Consider the following 24816-nt stretch of genomic DNA (forward strand, 5'->3'; position numbering starts at 1 on the left):
TGAAGCGAGAATAAATCTCGCTTCAGACCTCAGAGTAAACCGCCGCTATCCCGCGGCTTAACGGGGGTCCCTGATCCCCCAAATCCCCTCCGTAATGCGGGGGAGCGCTTCCTGGTTGGGGCAGGGCTAACCGCCGCAGCCCTGCCCCACGCGCATCTGTCAGCGCGTATCTCCGCCTCTCCCCCGCCCCTCTCAGTCTTCCTTCACTGAGAGGGGCGGGGGAGAGGCGGCGATGCGCCGCTGACAGACGCGACTGGAGGCAGGGCTGCAGCCGTTAGCCCTGCCTCCAGGAGCGACCAAGTCTGCGACCAAGTGTCGCAGTGGGGGGTTTGGGGGTCAAGGGACCCCCGTTTAGCGGCGCTATTACGGCGGTTTAGCAGGGGCACACGTGCCCCTGCTAACTATGAGCTCTGAAGCGAGATTTATTCTCGCTTCAGAGTCTCTTTAACTCTGGAGTTATTTTAAGGATTGAAGAGTTAACTTAAAGACAGAAAAGTTAACTTTAGGTTTGCCTGAGGTAAAATGTTTCCTGAATACTACATGCCTTATCACCATGGTAACAACTCTAGAAGAGTTATTAAAGACAGGAGATAAGCTTAGTGAATTGAGGCCAGTCTATTCTATGGAGCTGAACTCCTCATCAGATAAAAATCTTTGCAAGATGCTGCACACAAAGATGCTGTACACATGCAACAGATCAGTATCTGCAAAAGATCAATCCCTGCAAAAGATCCATTCCTGCAAAATGCATTCATAGTCTATGAGATCTGCAGATCCTCATACACACCTTGTTTAACAGACATTCATCTTCAGATCAGACAATCATCTGCAGATCTGAAGATCCATCCTGGTGGATCTGATCTGCAGATGAATGTCTGTTAAAGAGGAGCTGTTAGGTATAAGGTCTCAGAGAAAATAAACACATATATCAGTAGCTAAAGATTGGCTGTACATACATTACATATGCATTTCACTGTCCACGTTTGGATTTCACAGAATTTGTATATAGTATATGCAGAGATAGATGCTCCTGACAGCTCATGGCAGGCTCCATGTTTTTCTGTCAAATGTGTCCTCATGTCCTGCCTGCTTCCTGATCACAGATAAGCTCGTACTTGAACAACACAGTGTGCAGTGAATATTAATGAGCCATGTGGCTAGGAACAATAGCTGACTCCTGCAGTGTACTCTGCCCGGAGATTTATCAGTGCTACGCGCTGGACTGATTACAAGCTGCTGTAACGTCTCATTAGCAGCCGAGGGGAGGGCCCCAGAATGCTTTGCAGTATAGTATGCGGCTTGCGTCCTCTTGGGTTTTAACAGCCGTTACTGATAAGCACACATCAAAGGTAACTGAGATTTTTATCTTCACTAATGGCTTTTGGGCTTCCTTCTAAACTGTTTAACACAGGAGAATAGAGGTTTAAATTAGCTTCTGCAGCCTGACAGTTACTCCACCTTAGCGGTATGGACGAGCTAAGCTCGTCCATTACTGCCAGAGGGTGCCGCTCAGGCCCTGCTGGGCTGATTTTGATAAAATAAAAAGCAGCACACGCAGCCGGCACTTTGCCAGCCGCGTGTGCTGCCTGATCGCCGCCGCTCTGCGGTGATCCGCCGCGAGCAGCGGCGAAAGAGGGTCCCCCCAGCCGCCCGAGCCCTGCGCAGCCGGAACAAATAGTTCCAGCCAGCGCTAAGGGCTGGATCGGAGGCGGCTGACGTCCATGACGTCACTCCGCTTGTCGCCATGGCGACGAGGAAAGCCAAACAAGGAAGGCTGCTCATTGCAGCCTTCCTTGTTACTTGTGCTTGCCGGAGGCGATCAGAAGAACGCCTCCGGAGTGCCCTCTAGTGGGCTTTCATGCAGCCAACTTTCAGTTGGCTGCATGAAATAGTTTTTTTTTTTATTAAAAAAAAAACCCTCCTGCAGCCGCCCTGGCGATCTCAATAGAACGCTAGGGTGGTTAAACAAGGTGTGTATGAGGATCTACAGATATCATAGACTATGAATGCATTTTGCAGGAACAGATCTTTTGCAGATACTGATCTTTTGAATGTGTACAGCATCTGTGTGTGCAGCATCTTGCAAAGATTTCGGTCTGATGGGGAGTTCAGCTCTATAGAATAGACTGTGTAGGTATGGCGCTCATACTACATGGAAGGGGGTAAAATTGGTCTGTGATCTTTCATTTTCCAAAGACTATGGTCTGATGTGTGTATGCACCCTTAGGCCCAGTGCACACCAAAAACCGCTAGCAGATCTGCAAAAACGCTAGAGGTTTTTGAAAGCAGATTTCAGAGCGATTCCAGGCATGTTTAGAGAGGTTTTCTAAACATGCCTAGCGGTTTTCTGAGTGTTTTTGTGTAGCAGATTACAAATATTGTTACAGTAAAAGCCGTTACTGAACAGCTGCTGTAACAAAAATGCCTGGAAAACCGCTCTGATGTAGCGTTTTTCAGAGCGGTTTTCCACTTTCCTATACTTTAACATTGAGGCAGAAATCTAAAAACTGCTGCAACCCCCGAGTTTGCGTTTGTGGAAAAAATGACCCGCTCTGGTGGGCACCAGCCCATTCACTTTCATTAGCCAAGCGGTTTTCCCCCAGCACGCATTTTCAAAAATGCTCAAGAACAGCTCTGATGTGCACCAGCCCATAAAGAGGATAACATGGCAACCTCCACCGGTCTCTTAATACAAACCGATCTTACCCAAAGGTAAAAAATAAAAGTAGATACCAACTCCATGACCCTCATGCTACTGGCCAGGACCCTCCTCATCTTTGCAGCTGCACTCCTCTCTGTGTATGAGCGCAGGCGCACAGAGAAAAAAGCCACGCACAAGCAGGTCTGTGTTACTGCACTGTGCAGTCTTGCTCATACATGGAGGGCAGAGGGGCCATGAAGAGAAATATTCAACATTAATGTTATAGATTGTACAAAAAAAAAAAAAAAAAAAAAAAAAGGCCCCAGTGCAGGAACTGGGGGGGGGGGGGGGGGGGGGGGGTGGGGGGGGATATGTAGATTGGGGAAGCCCATCCAGAAGCTTCTCTCTACTGAGATAAATATACACCCTTTTTTTTCTCCTGGCTTCAAAGAGACCCGGTAACGAAAAATAAAAACCCTCTGGGGGATACTTACCTCGGGAGGGGGAAGCCTCAGGGCCCCAATGAGGCTTCCCTGTCCTCTGCAGCTAGGGGGAATCCAGCGCTGGCTCCCCCGAAAGTCCCTCGACAAATCCTGACAAGACAGCGCAGGAGCAAGTAATACTTACCTCTGCGCAATCCTGCACAGGCACAGTAGTGGCTCTACGTTCAGGTAAGGCAGAAATAGCCGATTCCGATTGTACCCGCTCTACTGTGCAGGCGGAAAGGACTCGCACCTACACAGTAGAGCGGATCCAATTAGGTTTGGCCTTGAACTTCCTCCCTGTCAGTAGCTGATACCCCCTTTTACATGAGAAATATTTTCGTTTTCACAAAACAGGTTCATCGAGGGGCTCTGTGTGGCTGATATGATGGTAAAACACCTCCCACAGGAAACTGTGAGGACCATGGTCCTGGCAGTTTACTGTCTGTGAACCTTGTTGCATTGTGGGAAAAAGCGATTTACAGCTGTTTCCAACTGCCAAAAAAGTAAGCAGCAGCTACTTCCACTGATATCACCTGCCAGCAGAAAAATGTCACCATGTGATAAATGATATAATCTAAATCAGGGAGAGGAAAGATTATACAATGGGCAAACACTGACTAAATCATTTATACAGGATTATTGTAAAAATGAAGCACTTTCTTTTATTACAGAACTACTGCGCCTGCGCAGTATGCAACAGCCAACATGGGCTGGATTGACAGCGGTGCTTCACATCAAGGTCCACCTGTGCCCCACGTGAGGACCTCGGGCCGGCGGCTGCGGACAGAGCGCTCACCGTGGGACAGACAGCTGCGAGGGGCTGGAGAAAGCCCCAGGTGAGTAAATCAGATATAGGTTAGACTTGCCTGATGATTCCTTTAAAGGAAGCCAGAGATGTAATAAAAAAAAAAAATGCATACATACCTGGGGCTTCCTCCAGCCCCATTGCTCCCTCAGCACCATCCTCCACCTCCTCATTTTTCCGTACGGGGTCCCGGTACATTCAGCAGTCGGCGCTTACTGTGCACGCATGGCCTGCCTGCCCGCGTGTCCTCCCCGCCGCATGCGCAGAACTTTACTGGCCGTGGGAACAATACAGAGGAGCGTGCGCAGCCGCACTACGCATGCGTCAACTGGCCAAAGATATCAGGACCCAAGATGGAGGATGCAGAGGACAGCACAGAGAAAGCAATCAGGCCGGAGGGGGCTGGAGGAAGCCCCAGGTATGTATGTTTTTTTCGTCTCTGGTACAATTTAAAGGCAAATAAATATGGCAGCCCCGCCTCAAGTTCCCTTTAAATAACTGACCTGTCAGTCAAATTTCCCATTTTACCCCTATTGTTTTTCTTCCCCCCTCCCTCTCTTTCTGGGTCCCTCTATGAAGTGTCCAGCCTGGCAGGTCCTGTGCAGCCTGTATTGGGTAGGAGACAGCGAGGCTCAGGTGTTATAAAGCTGGCGAGCAGCCTGTGCACTGCTGCTGTCCCCAGCTTCCCCTCTCCTGCTAATGACAAGCTCCCCTCCCTGCAGCACACACACTCACAATGTGCATCCTGATCTGCCTGCTTCTGCCATTGACGTCATTCAGCGAGCACGTGACGCGCGGCCGGCCAATGAGCGCAGCAGAGCTGCTGCAATCTACACACACACGCGAGCGCGCCGCACACACTCACACACTGACACACACACACAGTCACTGTAACAAGTCACACACAGGATTCATGCTGAGAGCCGACCACACACAAAGGGAACCCCAGCCTGGTCACAGCCCCCTCTGCTCAGGATCTGGGGGGCTCGTGGCTTCCTCACCTCTGGGATAAAATGTGGATGCAATCAGGGAGAAGCCTGGATACGGCCAGGACCTTCTGAGATTCGGAATCTGATCTATACGGTGTCTGCTTACAAGGATCTAGTCGTGATCTAGTCGGTTTTTTCCTCATTTCCTGGGATTCGTGGGGAGTCCTCCAGAATCATAAGACCGTGTCTTCTTCTTCTTCACTAGTTGCTATGGATTTGACTAGCAGCTCATGTGGGGGCAGCGATCACAGACAGATAGAGGAGAACAGACCACTGCTGGGGGAGATGTCTGCTCCAGAGGGGGGGAAGATGGGTGCTGTGCCCTGCAGGAGGTCCCAGGTGCACATCAATGGCATGAGGTATAAACTGCTGCAAGAGGGGGACATCCAGGTCTGTGTCATCATGCACCCCAGGACCTTCCTGAGCAAGATTCTCACCTCCAAATTCCTGCGGAGATGGGAGCCTCACCATCTGACCCTGGCCGACAACAGCCTGACCTCTGCCACAGTAAGTGCCATGGAGGATGCCCAGGCGGAGGTGTTAGGGTGGTCTGCAGTGGCAATGAGGGGGCCACATATAGCCGAGAGGAGGAGCCAGATGGGCTTTCTCTTCTGTAGCTCCTCATCTATATGTGTACATATCAATCCAATCCAACCTATCTGTATATCTTAATTTTATATTTACTTGCCAATGATTTTCTGACCAAGAGTAGCTGGTCGTGGTTAAGATTTGTCCATTTTCTTAGTACAGGATACATTAACCTACAGCCATCAGTCATTCTTCTAAGAAATCTGGTCGCTATGGGTTACTGCTTCTTTACCTATCATCCTTATTCCTTAAAATATACCTATATATTGGGTTCTTCTGTGGTTTGTTGACTGTAAGGTTCCATACCTCATGTTCATGGACTGGTATTATGGAGTGAGAGGGTCTTGGTTGCTCGCTCTCACTGTAGATGATCACATCTGGACGGAAAGGCCTCAGCTGACGCAGAACCTCTCTTTAGATGTCAACTATGGCTTTGTGCCTTACCCAGATATTGATCGACATGTCAGATGGCTAAGGTGTTCTGCATGCAGTCCTATTGATAGGTTACGTGATAGACTTGGGATGGCCAAGCGGCTATATTACCGTTGTGTTTCTGTCCAATGGTTTGGAGCCATTGATCTCAGTCATTACGCTAATGCCTGGCATAGATGCATTGGTGTACAGAGAAGAATGTGTATGTTTGATGTGGAAAAGCCATTAGATCTACCTAGGTGGTGATAGTTGAATTTTAGAGAACATGAAATATAAAAAAAGCTTTACACTCATGTATTGATTTTCATATGAACAAGATACCGTTTGGTCTGTCTTTCCATCTAGCTATCATCAAGAATAAATAGTATGTTTCCATTTTTTCCAGTTGGCGCTTAGGTCTCATGTTCTTCTTTTCCCCTAAGAAAGACTTGTGAATCAGGCAACTTATCGTCCTTCATTAAAAAATAAAAACACTTTTTCATTTCCACTAATTTATCTAAAATCTACTGATTATGGTATCACCTATGTACTGTTGGCTACATACACCTCTACTGTGCCTGTTATGACTTCCTTTAGCAATCAAGTCAGACAACAGGAGCCTTAGAATGTACTTGCGTCTCAGTTTTTTTTTTTTTATTTTATTGTTATTTTATTTTACACTTATACTTCTGCTTTAAAATTCAGTTTAATCTTTGAAACTGTTATCTTTGTTCCAGTGTTCCCAGGATCAGTGAAATGTAAAATTGTCATAAGCACAAGAACATCAGATTGAGAATTCTCCATTAAGGGTGCCAGTGTCAGGGCTTTGCCTCTATTTTCTAGATATTAATGGTATAATGTTGATTTTATATTTATTTTACGTTAGCCTGTCATTGTGGTCTTGTAAGGCTTAACAGGGCTTTTACATGCAGTACGGTATGGTATGGCAGCTTCACTGCAGCACACTACTGCTCACCCATAGGAATACTATATATTATATCAGCAAAGGATTCTGGGAAATCAGCGTTAGATGATTGTATAGCATAAACCAATATGACACTTTGATGTGTGCTGTACGGCTTGTATTCATTTTTGGGGGTGTTATTTACTAAACGATATGAATTTTTGTTGTCATTTTAAGATTTATGCTTTGTATTGGGTTTATTAGTGTAAGTAAAATTTAAATATTATAATTAGCTTATTTTAAGCACAGTTACGTGTTGCAAGTATTGGTTTATTATAGGCCAAGGAACACTTCCTAGTTCATGATATCACTAAACCGGTTAGAATTATCTTTTTATATGCTAGTGGTTTGTGAGTCACCAAGTAGGACAGGGACATGCATACGTAGGAAAACAATAAATAAAATGCTACGGTATAATGTAAGATGATGTATGCATAGTTTAAGTATCGTGCTTCAGAATTTTCAAATGGCATTAAAAAAATCAAAAACCTGATGGAGGATGCAGGGTCCTGGGAGACCTGTGTAAAGGTGCGTACACACATGCGACTATAGTCGTTTGAAACGATCGTTCCCTGATCGTTTCAAATGACGATTGTTTAAAAAAAAGCAACCAACGATTATTAAGTCTAACGACGGACGAGCTACATCGTTAAAAACGAACGATCTAGCTTGACGGATTTTTACCAACGACTATCGTTTGCAAAAGTAGTACATCGTTGGAAACGGTCGTTCGTACTAGGCTTGACATGCGCATTTCGCTATTTCTCCATGAAACTTCTCATTTTTATGCGCAAGCGCAATAGTTGCTTTATGTGATGTAACGTTCGTTCTAACGATCAGATCGTTACACACATTTAAAAACTAACTTTACTTAGGTCGTTCTTTCATCAATTAAAAGTTCGTTCGTCGTCCTCAACGAACGATCGTTGTCGCATGTGTGTACGTAGCATAATAGTCAACAGGCAACTTTACAGAGCTGGGAAATGTGTTTCTATTGGGATTTGGCAGTAGAACAGATTCAAAGAACATTTGGTGGCCGTTATATTTTAAGGATTGAGCATGACACATATGTATGTATTGTTTTTAGTGTGTGCGCGCGCAAATACATAGTTCAGTATGTAAGGATAAACTACATTTGCTTTTTTTAACTAATAATTTGTTAATAATCCTTATCAGAAATAAAAACAATAAAATAAACATTGAGGCTTGATTCACAGTAGGACATTGCGTTATGATGCAACGTTTAAGGTTGCAACGCAAAATTGCAACACCACAAAAGTTGCAACGCAACTTAACGCTGCGCTACCGTCGCATACAGTAGAGCATACAGGCAATTAAAAGTATGCTCCCCTGTATCTGTAAATGTCTGCGTTAAGCGGTAATGCACTGCAGCAGTGCGTCATAATAAACGCAACATTTACAATGCGACTTTAACGTCGCACTGCACACATTGCCGTGCGGTAACCTGCGTTATGCACCTTTATTAACGCAGGACAATAACGTCCACTGTGAATCTAGCCTCACTCCCAAGGTGGCACAGCCGAACGCCTCTCCATAATTCTGAAGCCTAGAATATATTTTATAGCTATAGGTCCTGATTTAGGCCCGGTGCACACCAAAAACCGCTAGCAGATCCGCAAAATGCTAGCAGATTTTGAAACGCTTTTTATTTTTCTATGCCGTTTTGCTAGCGTTTTGCGGATTGCTGCTGCGGTTTTCAGTATAGTAGATTTCATATATTGTTACAGTAAAGCTGTTACTGAACAGCTTCTGTAAGAAAAACACCGGCAAAACCGCTCTGAAGTGCCGTTTTTCAGAGCGGTTTGCGTTTTTCCTATACTTAACATTGAGGCAGAAACGCACCCGCAATCCAAAAAATGCCTCACCCCGGCATTTTTCGTTTCTGCAAAACGCCTTCTGCTCTGGTGTGCACCACCCCATTGAGATACATTGACCAAGCGGATCCGCAGCTGCAAGCGGCTGCAGAAACGCTGAAAAAGCCGCTCGGTGTGCACCAGCCCTTAGTAAGGCCGGTGTATAAGTGGCAATATAGCAAAGAAATGAACAGCGCTACTTAAAAACAGATGAGTGCTTACCTGCAAAAAAGTGCACACCCCACTCATGGGATTCAAATACACAATGAGCATACACATGACCTGTCTACCACTTGGAGGATGTTAGTTTCCGCTAACAATTTGCAATTTGTTAGGTACTTGTCCCTCCCACTGTCGAAGAAGTCTTTCCTCCATGGGAGGGGACCTAACACTAACTAAATTCTACCTATGCATATGCATAGCCTGGGCGCGCTACCAGTAAAATTGAGAATTGCGCAAAAAAAGTGGGATCAGCGCATCACCAGGCCGCCTCTGAATGGCCTCAGCTCAGAGATGCGCTGAGCCCCCCCAGAAACTGCAAACGCACCTTGAACCCAAACAGAGGCTCTGCATATACACCAAAGGAAAACTATGAAGTGGGAGCAGCTGACCAGAAATAAATCAATCAAACATAGCAAAGAAATGAACAGCGCTACTTAAAAACAGATGAGTGCTTACCTGCAAAAAAGTGCACACCCCACTCATGGGATTCAAATACACAATGAGCATACACATGACCTGTCTACCACTTGGAGGATGTTAGTTTCCGCTAACAATTTGCAATTTGTTAGGTACTTGTCCCTCCCACTGTCGAAGAAGTCTTTCCTCCATGGGAGGGGACCTAACACTAACTAAATTCTACATATGCATAGCCTGGGCGCGCTACCAGTAAAATTGAGAATTGCGCAAAAAAAGTGGGATCAGCGCATCACCAGGCCGCCTCTGAATGGCCTCAGCTCAGAGATGCGCTGAGCCCCCCCAGAAACTGCAAACGCACCTTGAACCCAAACAGAGGCTCTGCATATACACCAAAGGAAAACTATGAAGTGGGAGCAGCTGACCAGAAATAAATCAATCAAACATAGCAAAGAAATGAACAGCGCTACTTAAAAACAGATGAGTGCTTACCTGCAAAAAAGTGCACACCCCACTCATGGGATTCAAATACACAATGAGCATACACATGACCTGTCTACCACTTGGAGGATGTTAGTTTCCGCTAACAATTTGCAATTTGTTAGGTACTTGTCCCTCCCACTGTCGAAGAAGTCTTTCCTCCATGGGAGGGGACCTAACACTAACTAAATTCTACCTATGCATATGCATAGCCTGGGCGCGCTACCAGTAAAATTGAGAATTGCGCAAAAAAAACTAACTAACATCCTCCAAGTGGTAGACAGGTCATGTGTATGCTCATTGTGTATTTGAATCCCATGAGTGGGGTGTGCACTTTTTTGCAGGTAAGCACTCATCTGTTTTTAAGTAGCGCTGTTCATTTCTTTGCTATGTTTGATTGATTTATTTCTGGTCAGCTGCTCCCACTTAATAGTTTTCCTTTGGTGTATATGCAGAGCCTCTGTTTGGGTTCAAGGTGCGTTTGCAGTTTCTGGGGGGGCTCAGCGCATCTCTGAGCTGAGGCCATTCAGAGGCGGCCTGGTGATGCGCTGATCCCACTTTTTTTGCGCAATTCTCAATTTTACTGGTAGCGCGCCCAGGCTATGCATATGCATAGGTAGAATTTAGTTAGGGCTCGTTCCCACTATCGCGAATCTGCATGCGTCCAACGCATGCAGATCCGCACATGTAATGCAAGTGGATGTGCCTGTTTCCACTGTAGCGTTGTTGAGGTGCGTTTTTTTCAGCGTGAAAAAAACGCACAAAAGAGCCAACGATTTCGCCTGCGTCGGGAATCCGTGCGAATCGCCGCTAATTTAATAGTAAAAACGCATGCGTTTGTTACATGCGTTTTTACCCGCGATTTCGCGTGCGATTTCGCACCTTTTTCAATTTTATTTAGCCCTGGCAGTGTCATGGTTAATTTCGCATGCGAAATCGCGGGTAAAAACGCATGCGGAAACGCATCCGCATGCGTTTTTACAAGCGTCGGAATGCGGCCGAAATCGCGTCGCAACAGTGGGAACGAGCCCTAAGTGTTAGGTCCCCTCCCATGGAGGAAAGACTTCTTCGACAGTGGGAGGGACAAGTACCTAACAAATTGCAAATTGTTAGTGAAACTAACATCCTCCAAGTGGTAGTCAGGTCATGTGTATGCTCATTGTGTATTTGAATCCCATGAGTGGGGTGTGCACTTTTTTGCAGGTAAGCACTCATCTGTTTTTAAGTAGCGCTGTTCATTTCTTTGCTATGTTTGATTGATTTATTTCTGGTCAGCTGCTCCCACTTGTTAGTTTTTCTTTGGTGTATATGCAGAGCCTCTGTTTGGGTTCAAGGTGCGTTTGCAGTTTCTGGGGGGGCTCAGCGCATCTCTGAGCTGAGGCCATTCAGAGGCGGCCTGGTGATGCGCTGATCCCACTTTTTTTTGCATAAGTGGCAATATGCTGTCATTTTTAAGCAGAGTAACCTTTTAAGTTTGCTGTATTTTTAAAATAGCTGTTTTGTTTTCTGTTTTTGCTTTTTACCTGGTGATTAGTGCTTTGCTCGCCTTCCATAATTACCCAGAAGTGGTGATTGAAAGCAGCATTCACTTGAATAGCGCCTTGAATCGAAAAAAAAAATAATTGAGGCCTTCAATTGCAGCCATGCTCGCCCCTTTTTAAAGCAACGATCTGTGGCAAGGGTGGCAAACGAATGTTCAGAATAAAACTTTTTTTTTTTTTTGTATTTTTTTTTTTCACCACTCTGCATCATTGAAACCACTTTCAGGCCTTGTTCACATTGCGTTCGGCTCGCGTGTCCGTCCGCAGTGGGCTTTTTTTTCTAAGTTTTTAAATAAAAATCGTGATTTTTCAGTTTGACTAAATGCTAATGAGCTCTTGGTGGATGTTGGGCGGCACATGTAAAGGTTCCTGAGGGCTCTTTCACATCAGACAACGCGAACAGGAGCCGTTCTCCTGCACGCGTTGTCTGCCTGCGGCGTGTCGTTGGGTATCTGCGGTGCGACGCAATCAGCGGCGGTAGCTGGTAATTAAACCCGACGGAAAACGGCTCGCGGGTGCGTTGGAGGAAAAACTGCGCCCGGGTGCGTCGGAACCGCAACACAGCGTCGAGTGTGAAAGGTAAAATGAAAGTCTATGGACTTTCATCTTAACTTGGTTAACGCAAACTGCTGCCGTTTGCGTTAACGCACAAAGTCTGCCCTAATGTGAAAGAGCCCTGAAACCATCTCAAGCGATCAGGAGACCTGTTTCAAGTGTGTGCGGGACTTCAGGCCTTGCAAGTGATATTAAGGCCTCTTTTCCACAAACTGTTGTTAGGCAGTGAAATGCCTCTCAAACTCTCACAACTGCTCACTGCTGCCTGGTAACTGCTTGTTCCTGCATGATAACTGCTTACTGCTGCCTGGTAACTGCTTTCTGAGCACACAGCTCAACAGTTCGTGGAAAAGAGGCCTAAGGCTGATGTTTACAATATAGGGCAGTTAGGCCTCTTTTCCACGGGCAGTTGAACTGTGTGCTCAGCACGCAGTTACCAGGCAGCAGTGAGCAGTTGTGAGAATTTGAAAGGTATTTCACTGCCTATCAACAGTCTGTGGAAAAGAAGCCTTATAATGTGAAATATATCCTCTGATGGCTAAGGCCTCCTTTCCACGGACTGTTGATAGGCAGTGAAATGGCTCTCTGACTCTCAAAACTGCTCGCTGCTGCCTGCCAACTGCTCACTGCTGCCTGCCAACTGCTCACTGCTGCCTGGTACATGCTCACTGATGCCTAGTAACCGGTTGCTGAGCGCACAGTTCAACAGTCCATGGAAAAGAGGCCTTACACTTCTAAACTGGTGCAAATGGCTTTACATTTAGGCTGGTTTCACACCAGGACGTTGCGTTTTAGGGGACGTTAAGGTCGCATAACGTGCCCCTAACGCAACGCCTGGTGCTCTCTGATGTGGATGTCAGAGTGAGCCGCGTTGTGCGGCTCACTCTGGCGTCCGTGATGCGTACTCTTGGACGCATGCGGCATCACGTGGTCCCGCCCTGCCAATCGCCGCACAGAGTGGTCGCACCAGGAAGTAAACACTGCACGTCACACCGTGCAGTGAATATTAATTAGCCATGTGCCTGGCCGCTCTCCGCTCCTCCCCAACATTACTGAGCATGTGCAAGCAGTCCAAGCTCTGCCGCTTATAAAGTACTGCATGCAGTACGTTGTGTTATGGCGCAGCGTTACTAAGTAACGCAACGTGGGCACTGTGAACAGCCCATTGATTTTTCATTACTGTGAGTTGGGCTGCGTTACAGGCTGCTCTAACGTGCGCCTGTAACGTCCCACTGTGAAACCAGCCTTAGGCCACATACAGACATCAGACCATAGTCTTTGGAAAATGAAAGATCACAGACCAATCTTACCCCCTTCCATGTAGTATGAGAGCCATACTCTACACAGTCTTTTCTATGGAGCTGAACTCCACATCAGAAAAAAATCATTGCAAGATGCTGCACACACAGATGCTGTACAGACACAAAAGATCAGTATCTGCAAAAGATCTGTTCCTGCCAAAAATCCATTCCTGCAAATTGCAATGACAGTGTTCTCCCCAGAATTTTTTTCCAGCCGGGTGGCATGAAAAAGTAGCCGGGTGGGGCGAGATGAAAATGCAGGGCAACTCTGTTTACAGCATAGGAGGAGGTGAGGAGGTGAGCCGATGACAGCCGGGTGGTCACCAAATCTAGCCGGGTGGAGCACCCGGCTAAAAGAGCCTGGGGAGAACACTGAGTCTATGAGATCTGCAGATCATCATACACACATGATTTAACTGACATTCATCTGCAGATCAGATCCACCAGGATGGATTTTCAGATCTGCAGATGATTGCTTGATCTGCAGATGAATGTCAGTTAAATCATGTGTGTATGATGATCTGCAGATCTCATAGACTATCATTGCAATTTGCAGGAATGGATTTTTGGCAGGAACAGATCTTTTGCAGATACTGATCTTTTGTGTCTGTACAGCATCTGTGTGTGCAGCATCTTGCAAAGATTTTATCTGATGGGGAGTGCAGCTCCATAGAAAAGACTGTGTAGAGTATGGCTCTTATACTACAGGAAGGGTGGTAAGATTGGTCTGTGATCTTTCATTTTCCAAAGACTATGGTCTGATGTCTGTATGTGGCCTTAAAGGGGAACTGAAGAGAGAGGTATATGGAGGCTGTCCTGTTTATTTCCTTTTAGACAATACCAGTTGCCTGGCAGCCCTGCTGATCCTCTGCCTCTAATACTATTAGCCATAGCCCCTGAACAAGCATGCAGCAGATCAGGTGTTTCAGTGGTTCAGACTTATAAGTCTGATCTGACAAGATTAGCTGCATGCTTGTTTCTGGTTTTAATCAGATACTACTGCAGAAAAATAGACCAGCAGGGCCGCCAGGTAACTGGTATTGATTAAAAGGAAATAAACATGACAGCCTCCATATACCTCTCTCTTCAGTTCCCTTTTAAAGTATATAGTGTCACCTACTGAGCCTTTCAAGAGCGTTTCGCATGTTTTATGTGATTGCAGAAGAAAATTGATTGATTGGCTGTTGTGGGGAAATCCCAGGTATCAAAGGGTTAGTGCACCTAAGGGCCTGTTTCCATAAGGATATTACATCTCTACCTTTATGTAAATACAGTTTTTCCATATGTGAATGTTCACGTTATTTTATGCAAAACTTTCTGCAAATTTACACCGGCGTCTAACATAATTGACAATTGTTACAAGGAAAAGTATGCGTGGTGTAAGGATCTGCAGCAAGCTGTCTGATTTTTCAACAAATCAGAAAGGAAATACAGCAAACACGTTCAGTGGAAACTATTCTATTAAAATTGCATTGCTTTTAGTACTACTGTAATTAGGGATGATAAAAGATGCAAATATTTGTGAGTTTATGCAAATGTATGCACATTTTTATGCAAATATATGCAGTTAGAAAATGGACCAATCAGTTTAAACTTGGGTCTGGCTTGACTGGTATATTTCCAAGCAGCATATATTAGCATACAAATTTACATAAACTCAGAAGTATTTGCATATCATTGATCATCCCTAGTGCTAATGTGAATTTGCACTCAGTGGAAATGGACCCCAAAAGTTACAGATCAGTTGTAGGCGAGTCTGGTGTATATGTCCAACCATTTATGGAATGAGACTGAGGCCTGGAACCCACTAAAATCAGCAAACGCGAAACGCAACCGCTAGCGTTTTGTCTGAGCGGTTTACAAGCGGATTAATGATCGTTTTCGATGGCGTTTTGCAACATTGTATTTTTTTGCTCAGCGGTTGCGTAGCGTTTTGCGTTTTTATCCTGATTGGTCCTGTGAATTATTTTTCATTTTGTTACAGTGTGCTGAACCACAAAACGCTAGCAAAACCGCTCAGTTTAGGTTTTGCTAAGTGTTTCCGCTAGCGTTTCAATACTGTACATTGAAGCGCTAACGCTCCCAAAATGCTGCACGTTCTGGGAAACGCAAACGCTCCTGTGGAAGTTGCCCCATCCATTAACATTAGCCCAGCGTTTTGGCAAAGTGCTAGCGTATCGCGGCGTTGCCAAAACGCTGCCAAAAGCGCTCCTGTGGGTTCCAGCCCTGAGGGTTGGAACCAACTATAGCGCTTTTTTTGAGTGTTTAGAAAGCTCTTCCAATCGCTAGCGATTTCCCTAAGCGCTCTGCCAATGTAAATGGATGCAGCAAATCCCACAGTAAGCGATTGCGATTAGCAAAATCGCAAACGCAGGACATGCAGCATTTTGGGAGTGTTTGCACTCCAATATAAGGTATATAAGTGCTGGCAAATCACTCATGAATGGCTACACATAGCAATTTGTGTGTGATTTTAAATTACTGCAAACTGTAAATTTTTTTTAGGTACTTATCCGTTAGCCGGGCGCATCCGGCAGGTGGCGACAAAACTACATCTTTCCCTACTATCCATGTCGGCCTGGAGGGGGAATAGTAATTAGCGCCACCTGCCGGATGCGCCCGGCTAATGGATAAGTACCTTTTTTTTTTTTTTATAATACTTTGAAAGGACCAATCAGAATTAAAATTGCTAATTGCAAATCGCTATCACAATCGCTGGCAAAAAGCTTACACTTTTTAAAATTGCTACCAAAATCGCCGGAAAACGTTCATGAAACCATTTACGAAATGCTATTTCAAAAACGCTAGCAATTGCGATTTGCGACTTGTAGTGGGCTCCAGGCCTAATGCTACATACACACTTGAGATAAATGTCTTTGGAAAAGGCAAGATCACAGACCAATTTTACCCCATTCCATGTAGTATGAGAGCCATACTCTACACAGTCTATTCTATGGAGCTGAACTCTCCATCAGATAAAAATCTTTGCAAGATGCTGCACACATGAAACAGATCAGTATCTGCAAAAGATCTGTTCCTGCAAAAGAGTCTGTTCTTGAAAAATGTATTCAAAGTCTATGATATCTGCAGATCTCATACACACCTTGTTTAACGGACATTCATCTGCAGATCAGACAATCATCTGCAGATCTGAAGATCCATCCTGGTAGATCTGATCTGCAGATGAATGTCTGTTTAAACAAGATGTGTATGAGATCTGCAGATATCATAGTCTATGAATACATTTTGCAGGAACAGATCTTTTGCAGATACTGATCTGTTGAATGTGTAGAAGCATCTTTGTGTGCAGCATTTATCTGATGGGGAGTTCAGCTCCATAGAAAAGACTGTGTAGAGTATGGCTCTCATACTACATGGAAGGGGGTAAAATTGGACTGCGATCTTGCCTTTTCCAAAGACGTTTAGGTACTTATCCGTTAGCCGGGCGCATCCGGCAGGTGGCGACAAAACTCCACCAGAGTTACATCTTTCCCTACTATCCATGTCGGCCTGGAGGGGGAATAGTAATTAGCGCCACCTGCCGGATGCGCCCGGCTAACGGATAAGTACCGATTTTTATCTCTAGTGTGTATGTAGCATAAAGGCCCATTTACACTTGCAAAACGCTAGCGCTTCTATAGCAATAAACGTGATCGCAGGGACATCGCCTGAAAATGGTGCAGGATACAAATTTGCGTTTGGTGATTAACGCAAATCACCCAAGTGAGAATAGGCCCATAGGGTATTATGGCACTAGTGCTTTAAAAAGCGCTATCGCTTGAGCGTTTTGCCGAAATCGCTGGCAAAACGCTCAGATGTGAACAGGGCCTAAAGGTGCGTACACACATGCGACAACAGTCGTTTGGAATGATCGTTCCCTGATCATTTCTAACGACGATCGTTTAAAAAAAAATCCAATGATCATTAAGTCAAACGATGGACGAGCTAGATCGTTAAAAACTAAAGATCTGCCTTGGCGGATTTTTTTAAACGACGATCGTTTGCAAAAGTAGTACATCGTCATTTTAACAGGACAGAGTATATTTTTCTATGTTTTGTCAACGCTATATTATGTAAATGCTCTACCTACATACCTACAGTATGAAATCTTGTACTGTAATGTAATATACGTAATGTTAGTTTTACAGTGTAACGTACATTTTCATTACGTGCGTGCGGAACTTGGTATGATGTCACTTCCAGGAACAGTATGTGCCGTGGTTCCGGATCGTTCGTTAACAAACTATCAGATCGTTACACACCTTTAAAAGCTAACTTTACTTAGGTCGTTCTTTCGTCAATTAAAAGATCGTTCGTCGTTCACAATGAACGATCGTTGTCGCATGTGTGTACGTAGCTCTAGGCTTGAATTGTAAACTATGCCTTCCCCTTCCTTTCTCACTAAGCTGCTTCCATTCACTAATTCTCCCCATCTCTAGTCATGTGATAATGGTAGCAGGATTAGTGGGTCGGGATAGCCAATGAGATGCAAATAATTCAGAGTAGATGCAGGATTATGCGAATTCTGTATGCAAGTTTATGCAGCTTGAAAATGGACCCATCAAGTCCTGGCAAGTTGAAATTCTATTGGTCCATGTTCAAGCTGCATCATTTGCATACAGAACTTGCATTATCCTGCAACAACACGGAATTATTTTCACCTCATTGTCCATCCCTAATAATGGGCACTGCTATAAGGCCTTTTTCCACGGACTGTTGATAGGCAGTGAAATGCCTCTCAAACTCTCACAACTGCTCACTGCTGCCTGGTAACTGCTCACTGCTGCCTGGCAACTGCTTGCTGAGCACACATTTTAACTGCCCGTGGAAAGGAGGCCTAAAGACAGCTGGTCAGTGGTCACATTGATTAAATCAACATAGAGAGGGAGGAGAGTGTTTTTTTTTTTTACTTATCCCACAGTTTTATTTTACGTTAAAAAACTTAGGCCTCTTTTCCACGAACTGTTTACAGGCAGTGAAATGCCTCTCAAACTCTCACAACTGCTCACTACTGCCTGGCAACTGCTTGCTGAACACACAGCTCAACCTGGAAAAAAGGCCTTACTTTAAAGAGGAACTCCAGTGAACATTTTACTGTTGGCAGGTGATGTAGCTGCTGCATGGTTTTTGGCAGTTGGAAACAGCTGTAAACAGCTATTTCCCACAAAAGTTCAAACTTTTCTTGTGGGAGGGGTTACTTGTGGGAGGGGTTTCACCACAATATCAGCCATACAGCGCCCCCTGATGGCCTCTTTTCCATGGACTGTTGATTAGGCAGTGAAATGCCTCTCAAACTCTCACAACTGCTCACTGCTGCCTGGCAACTGCTGGATAAGCACACAGTTCAACTGTCCGTGGAAAAGAGGCCTTACACACAAGGGTGGCAGAGTTCTTCCCCAGAGAAGGATCTGGCTAATATCTCTATTGCTGCCTTGGCAGATTTCCTTTTGGACTGCCATGATCCTCTGTTAGTGTACATTGAATCTCTTTCTTCTCTCAGCGAGTCTCCGTGATGCTACAAAAGATTATCTGTGTATCTTGTTGATAATTATTCATGGGACTTTGACACTTTCGGTTTCCACAGAACTCTGACTGGAAAATAAGTCTAAATATGGTAAACTTATCACATTTAAATCAAGCGTTTATCAGAGCCCCTGTTATATAAGCGGTGGGAGCGTGAGAGACCTCGGGGTTCTGAGAGGAAACTCTGATTGGTAAATCTGGTGCAATGGATGTAGAATAGAAATACTGAGTAAAAAATAATGACTACATGTACAGATATGAGTAATTGTAAGGATTTATCTGCTTCCTTTCTTTCTCGCGTTCTGTTATAGTTTTTCTGAAACTTTGGCTTGTTGTATTTCCTAGTAAATAAAGTACGTATAATCATTATTTTATTATTATTTTTTGTATTCATGTAGCGCCAACATCTTCCGCAGTGCTGTACAAAGTATATAGTCTTGTCACTAACTGTCCCTTAGGGGGGCTCTCAATCGAATCACTCCCATAGTTATATGTCCATTGGAGTATAGGGCCATCACAGGAGAGTCACACAGCACCAAAGCCCCTTTCATATTACCCTGCGTCAGACAGCGTCAGAGGTAATATGCATAGACCCGCCCCCCGCTCAGTGACATAGTTCCTGCTGGACAGGAAGTTTATCACCGGGATTCCAGTCAGTCCTGGCATGCGCTGTGTCACACTACGCTCTGTCGTTTACACTTACTGCATCACCATAGAAGGTAACGCACGGATGATTTTGCAGCAAGATTGCAGCGATTTGGCTACTTCCGTCACAGTGCGTCGCATTAAGTATGGAAGTCTCCACAGACTTTCAATGACTTAGCGGCCTCTTGTGGTAAAATTGCTTACCACAACTCCATAGTGTGAACGCTTTTTTGCAGTATACTCTGATGCATTTTAACTTTCCATAGAAGTGCATTGTGAGAGAGCTTTCAAATGCGAATAATGTGAAATGAGCCATACGGAAACATTGACAGTACTTTGCACATCAGTTGACCATTAAGTTATAACTGACAGCAATTGATTTAGTGTAAAAGGACCCTTAAAGCAAACCTGAACTGAAAATTAAAAGTCAAAATAAACATACACATATCCTACTTACCTCCCGTGTCATCTACTCATCAATCTTTCTCCTCTCCTGCTTCCTGTTTATCCACTGTGATCAATGGAATTCTACGTCCTCCATTTTAAAAATGGCGATGACCCTGTAACAGCTTCCTAGTCAGCACACTGTTAAACTGTAATATCGCCCACTTGAGCCATAGGGAAACATGGACATTACCTTGCACATCAGTTGTCCTTTCAGTTATAACTGATATAAACCTCCACAGTCATTGTTGAAAACCTATATGAATATCATTGCATCGGGCTGAGATGCAGTGATATCGCCCATTGCGATGCGTCAGTGTGAATGGGTTCTAAGGTTGCAATGATAGAACTCTCAGTAAGGGCTGGTGCACACCAAAACCCGCTAGCAGATCCGCAAAACGCTAGCAGATTTTTAAACGCTTTTTTTTATTTTTATGAGGCGTTTTGCTAGCGTTTTGCGGATTGCTGCTGCGGTTTTCAGTATAGTAGATTTCATATATTGTTACAGTAAAGCTGTTACTGAACAGCTTCTGTAACAAAAACGCCTGCAAAACCGCTCTGAAGTGCCGTTTTTCAGAGCGGTTTGCGTTTTTCCTATACTTAACATTGAGGCAGAAACGCACCCGCAATCCAAAAAATGCCTCACCCAGGCATTTTTCGTTTCTGCAAAACGCCCCCCGCTCTGGTGTGCACCACCCCATTGAGATACATTGACCAAGCAGATCCGCAGCCGCAAGCGGATCTGAAAACGCCCAAAAAGCCGCTCGGTGTGCACCAGCCCTAAATGAGCTACAGTTCCTATGCCACTGAAAAAGTTGCACTGCAATCATATTTTCTTTCCTTATATTTTCTTAGTTTTTTTTCAACAAGAGTTGTTGATAAATGTGCAGTCTCTTTAGATCTGTTGCAAGTGTGACCAGGCAGATATGATTTTAGCTTGCTCACTTACTGTAGTTTTTGTGCACGTAAACACATCCGCTCCACAGCACTTGGTTGTTACTGAGTTAGTACTTTTTCTTTAAGGGAACTTCAGTTCATTATACAATTCCCATAAATACAGATGAGTGTTGCACACACCTCTTTGTAAATTAATGCTATTAAAATTATCTTTGCATTTCAGTCTACTGCAAGATATGACTTTCCACAACTGACAAGCACAAAAATTGCTTTTCCTCGCAACCTTGGCAACAGCACATGTACTATGTTTGGAGTACTATTGCCATGATACTGTTCAGAATCTCACACCTTGCTGCAGGATTAATTAGCTGCAAAGATCAAAAGCTTTGGAAGCAGTACATTGCGTCTCTCTCAATATAAGTACCTGTAGTATTTTCCTTTAAAGCACACCTGAGCTGAAAATTAAAAGACAAAATAGATAAACACTCATCATACTTACCTCCCGTGTAGTGTATGCGCCAATCTCTTTCTCCTCTCCTACGTCCTGTTTTTCTACTATGGTCAATAGAAATCTCCATCCTCCTTTTTAAAATGGCCGTTACCCCATAACAGCTTCCTGGTCTGTACACTGTTAAACTTTAATATCGCCCACTTGAGCCATAGGGAAACATGGATATGACTTTGCTCATCAGTTGTCCTTTCAGTTATAACTGACAGCAACTGATATATTTCAGTTTTTTTCTTGTGAGAAAAGAAGGAATCATTGTAAGAGGAACATGGTGAGCTTCTGAGAGGAACTGATAGAGAGGTAAGTATGTAATATTCATTTGCAGGAACATCATGTGTTTATTTTAAATCATTTTACTCTGTTCAGGTTCACTTTAAGTGTGGTCAAAATATCTTAAAACAGCTGATTGGTAATGTAATTTACTTACTTTATTGATGTTAACCTTTATGCTGATTTTATAATGCATTTCCCTAAGTACAGTAATGCTTACAGAACACATGCTTCTGCATTTTGCAGAAGCTCTCACATAAATGCCATTTACAGGTACCTCAGTGACCAGAAAAATCAGCATTTCTAAATATCCTATCAATAACACAAGCGATAGAGGCATAAATCAGAAAACCTGCTGCTGAATTAGGCCTGACCATGTCCCTGGAGCCTGAGTAACCTCTCTGCTGCCTGGCTGGTGGCAGTCACAGGGTTAAGGCTGCCTCTGACTTTCACAAACAAATGCAAATATGCTCTTTGGCTGTGTTATAAAAGAGAAAGCCTACACAGAACGCCAGTCGCCATGGTAACTGGAGATGCCGTCTTTCCAATCACTGTGCAGCCAACAATTGCTCCTTCCAGCTGCAAATTCACTTCTACAGCAAACAGGGTAGTTGTTTAAAGAAAAAAGAGACATCAAGGACTGGTCAGATTATGTTTTCCCTGCATTGGGGGCTATGTAATCTGGACTGGCTCTAGCTGAGCTCCTATGCCAGGTACTCGCGCTGCAATGCCAATGTGTATACCTAGTATTAGTGTGACAAGAAGGCTGCCTTTATAGTGTAACGCTAGCCAAATATGGACTTTTTCGAGCGGTGTTGTTTGTGGAAAGGTTACAAATAAAATAAGGTTTGTTCTGCAAACAAATGTCTTTAAAGCAGATCTGAACTCAGAACGTCCTCTCTGCTCTATAAGATACGCAACAGCATAATAACCTTTAAAGAAAAACATTTCTTTGTTACAGCTGATACAAATCCTACGGTTCGCATATACAAAACGCATATGCGTTTTGTATGCTTTTTTAATATTGCGTTTTATACAAATCATTAGGAAGACAACATGGAGCAGCAATACATCACAATACAAACCTATAAAAACTCATGAAAAACTCATACCATTGCATCACCATTGACTTTCATTATGTGTATTTTTGATGCGTTTGAAAATTGTACAACCAGCGTTTTTTAAAAACGCATGTTTCAAAACGCATATGCGTTTTTTTTCTATGCATTTTTTTTTATGCAGCCTATTGACTTGCATTAGTGGCAGAAACGCTGCTTTTTCCACAACGCTAGCGTTTCTGCTTTGTGTGTTCCTAGCCTTGCACATTCATTCTATGAACTATCGTGTGACAATCTCTGTGTTTCAGATCATTCATTTACGATGCATTAAGGTGGTTGTACAGCTAGTGATTTTGCAGACCGATTGACAATCCAGTTCGACAATTTCATCGAATCAGAGGCAAATTGGTGCCACAACATGTCCAATTTCAGGCTTAAAATTGGTTAGAAGTGTGTGGTGTGGTGGGAACTGTGTTCAGTATTGCAACAACTGACGTACCTGACGGACCTCCAGCCGGTGTCCTACCCAGTATAAAATGACCCTCCCCCACGTCACACACGCCTGGTGCCACATGGTACTGGCTCTTGCGGTAAAAGCGGACACAGTGGTGACCATGGAGGAGGAGTCACACTGGCAGACAGGTGACATCAGAGAGAGATCTGTCTCATAGTCAGTCTCCTCATACATCACCTGATGTATGGCACCATTAGTTGTCATGTGCCAGTGTGAGTGATCAGGTAGAGGCAGGGTTGTTTTACTGATATACATTACCGGCTTTTGTTATTGATTCAATATAGAATTTTAGAACACATTGCAAGAGCTCCGCTATGAGATGCTACAGGACCTATGCTTTCTACTGTATAAAAAGGATTCTGGATAATGTAAAGCAGGGTGCTACTTTGGGTGTCACATGGCCACAGCGGATTGATCTGTCCACCAGCTGAATCTGGAAAGGAGAGGAAACGTGATGTACTGCAGTGGCAAGCACATCTGACCCATTATACAGGGATTAAACATTGCATATATACACTGTTTATACTCCCTTATCAATCTGGCTGAATTAGGATTCTGCCTTGTTCAGTGCTAAGTTTAGTTGGCTATAGAGCTGGTATATTTCTCATGTATCCCTGAAGACATTAATAAGTACAATGCTCTGCTTCAAAGTATATTTTCCAGTAGTCGGCTTACCTGACTCAGGGGAGGCCACCTTTGTAGTGGGAGAGGTCAGTGTGAAGCCTCTAAGGCCCTGAGGCATTGTACAGCTGCGCAGTGACAGTAACATGCTTGTATCGGAATTAGCTTGTACCCTGGAGGTCAGAGGTTACTATTTTCACAAGTGGAAAATGGCCTCTGCTGATCCAGGTAAGCTGGTTAGTGACAGATTCCTGTAATTATGACAGCTTCACAGAGAATCAAAGAAAACAGGAGTGAGAGGATTCTGGTTTGTCAGCGATGGGATCTGTGCTCATGTGGGAGGAGCTAGGACTGACTGGGGCTGACTGCCTGTATGAAGCGTCTGACACTCCGCCAATCAGTGCCCTCCTTATGTGCTCTGGCCTGCCATATTAGCAGGAAGGGAAGAAGTGGATTGCTTGCTGCTAGGAGAGCTGTGGAATTAGTTTTAGAAGACAGATGCAATTGTTTCTGCTATGTGCACATCATTCGATATGCAGGAAGAGGGACGTTTTTGGAACATTTCTGAATTATTATTTTTTTAGTACTCAGGCCTTTAACGTCACAGCAGGCTGCAGACTGATGTGGAAAGATTAGCTAAACTTTTGTGAGTTCTAAGAACAAACTCTTTAGTGTCTGAAAGTGTTAACAGGTTTACTTTCATTTTGTCCTGGGAAGCTGATAATTGTTCTGCACTAAGCATAGTGAGCTCTACAGGCCAGCCAGAGATTGTTGTTGTTTTATGTTAGTATGTGGGAGATAAGAGGCTCATTTGTCGCAAGGAACATCTGTGTGAAGACTCAACTGATTGTATTTTCATAGCTGCAAAGCTTTCTAATTGGACTGGGTATTGCATTATTATGCAAGATGGCTGCTACCACACCAGCTACTGGGGAGGGTCAAAGGCAGGTAGGATAACTATATAGGCAATAAGTTGTTGGTAGACAGGTTTTTAATTGTATGCTTGTCTGTAGCTCCGTTTCAGTAGCATTAAATTACAAGATGACTTGTATACCAGTGTTGTATG

At 44.2% G+C, this 24816-nt stretch overlaps 1 protein-coding gene across 2 annotated transcripts in view; it reads left to right on the forward strand.

Moving 5' to 3' along the window:
* Positions 1-4781: 4781 nt before the first annotated feature.
* The window catches only part of CMIP (c-Maf inducing protein), a 253336-nt gene continuing 233301 nt past the window's right edge, over positions 4782-24816 (forward strand). For both annotated transcript variants that reach the window (XM_068260379.1, XM_068260380.1), the window contains exon 1: positions 4782-5427. In XM_068260379.1, coding sequence (XP_068116480.1) covers positions 5131-5427 — 297 coding nt within the window. In that variant the 5' untranslated portion in view covers positions 4782-5130. The remainder of the gene's footprint in view (positions 5428-24816) is intronic.

The sequence above is a fragment of the Hyperolius riggenbachi genome, chromosome 11, assembly GCF_040937935.1.
Source record: "Hyperolius riggenbachi isolate aHypRig1 chromosome 11, aHypRig1.pri, whole genome shotgun sequence".
Lineage (NCBI taxonomy): Eukaryota > Metazoa > Chordata > Amphibia > Anura > Hyperoliidae > Hyperolius > Hyperolius riggenbachi.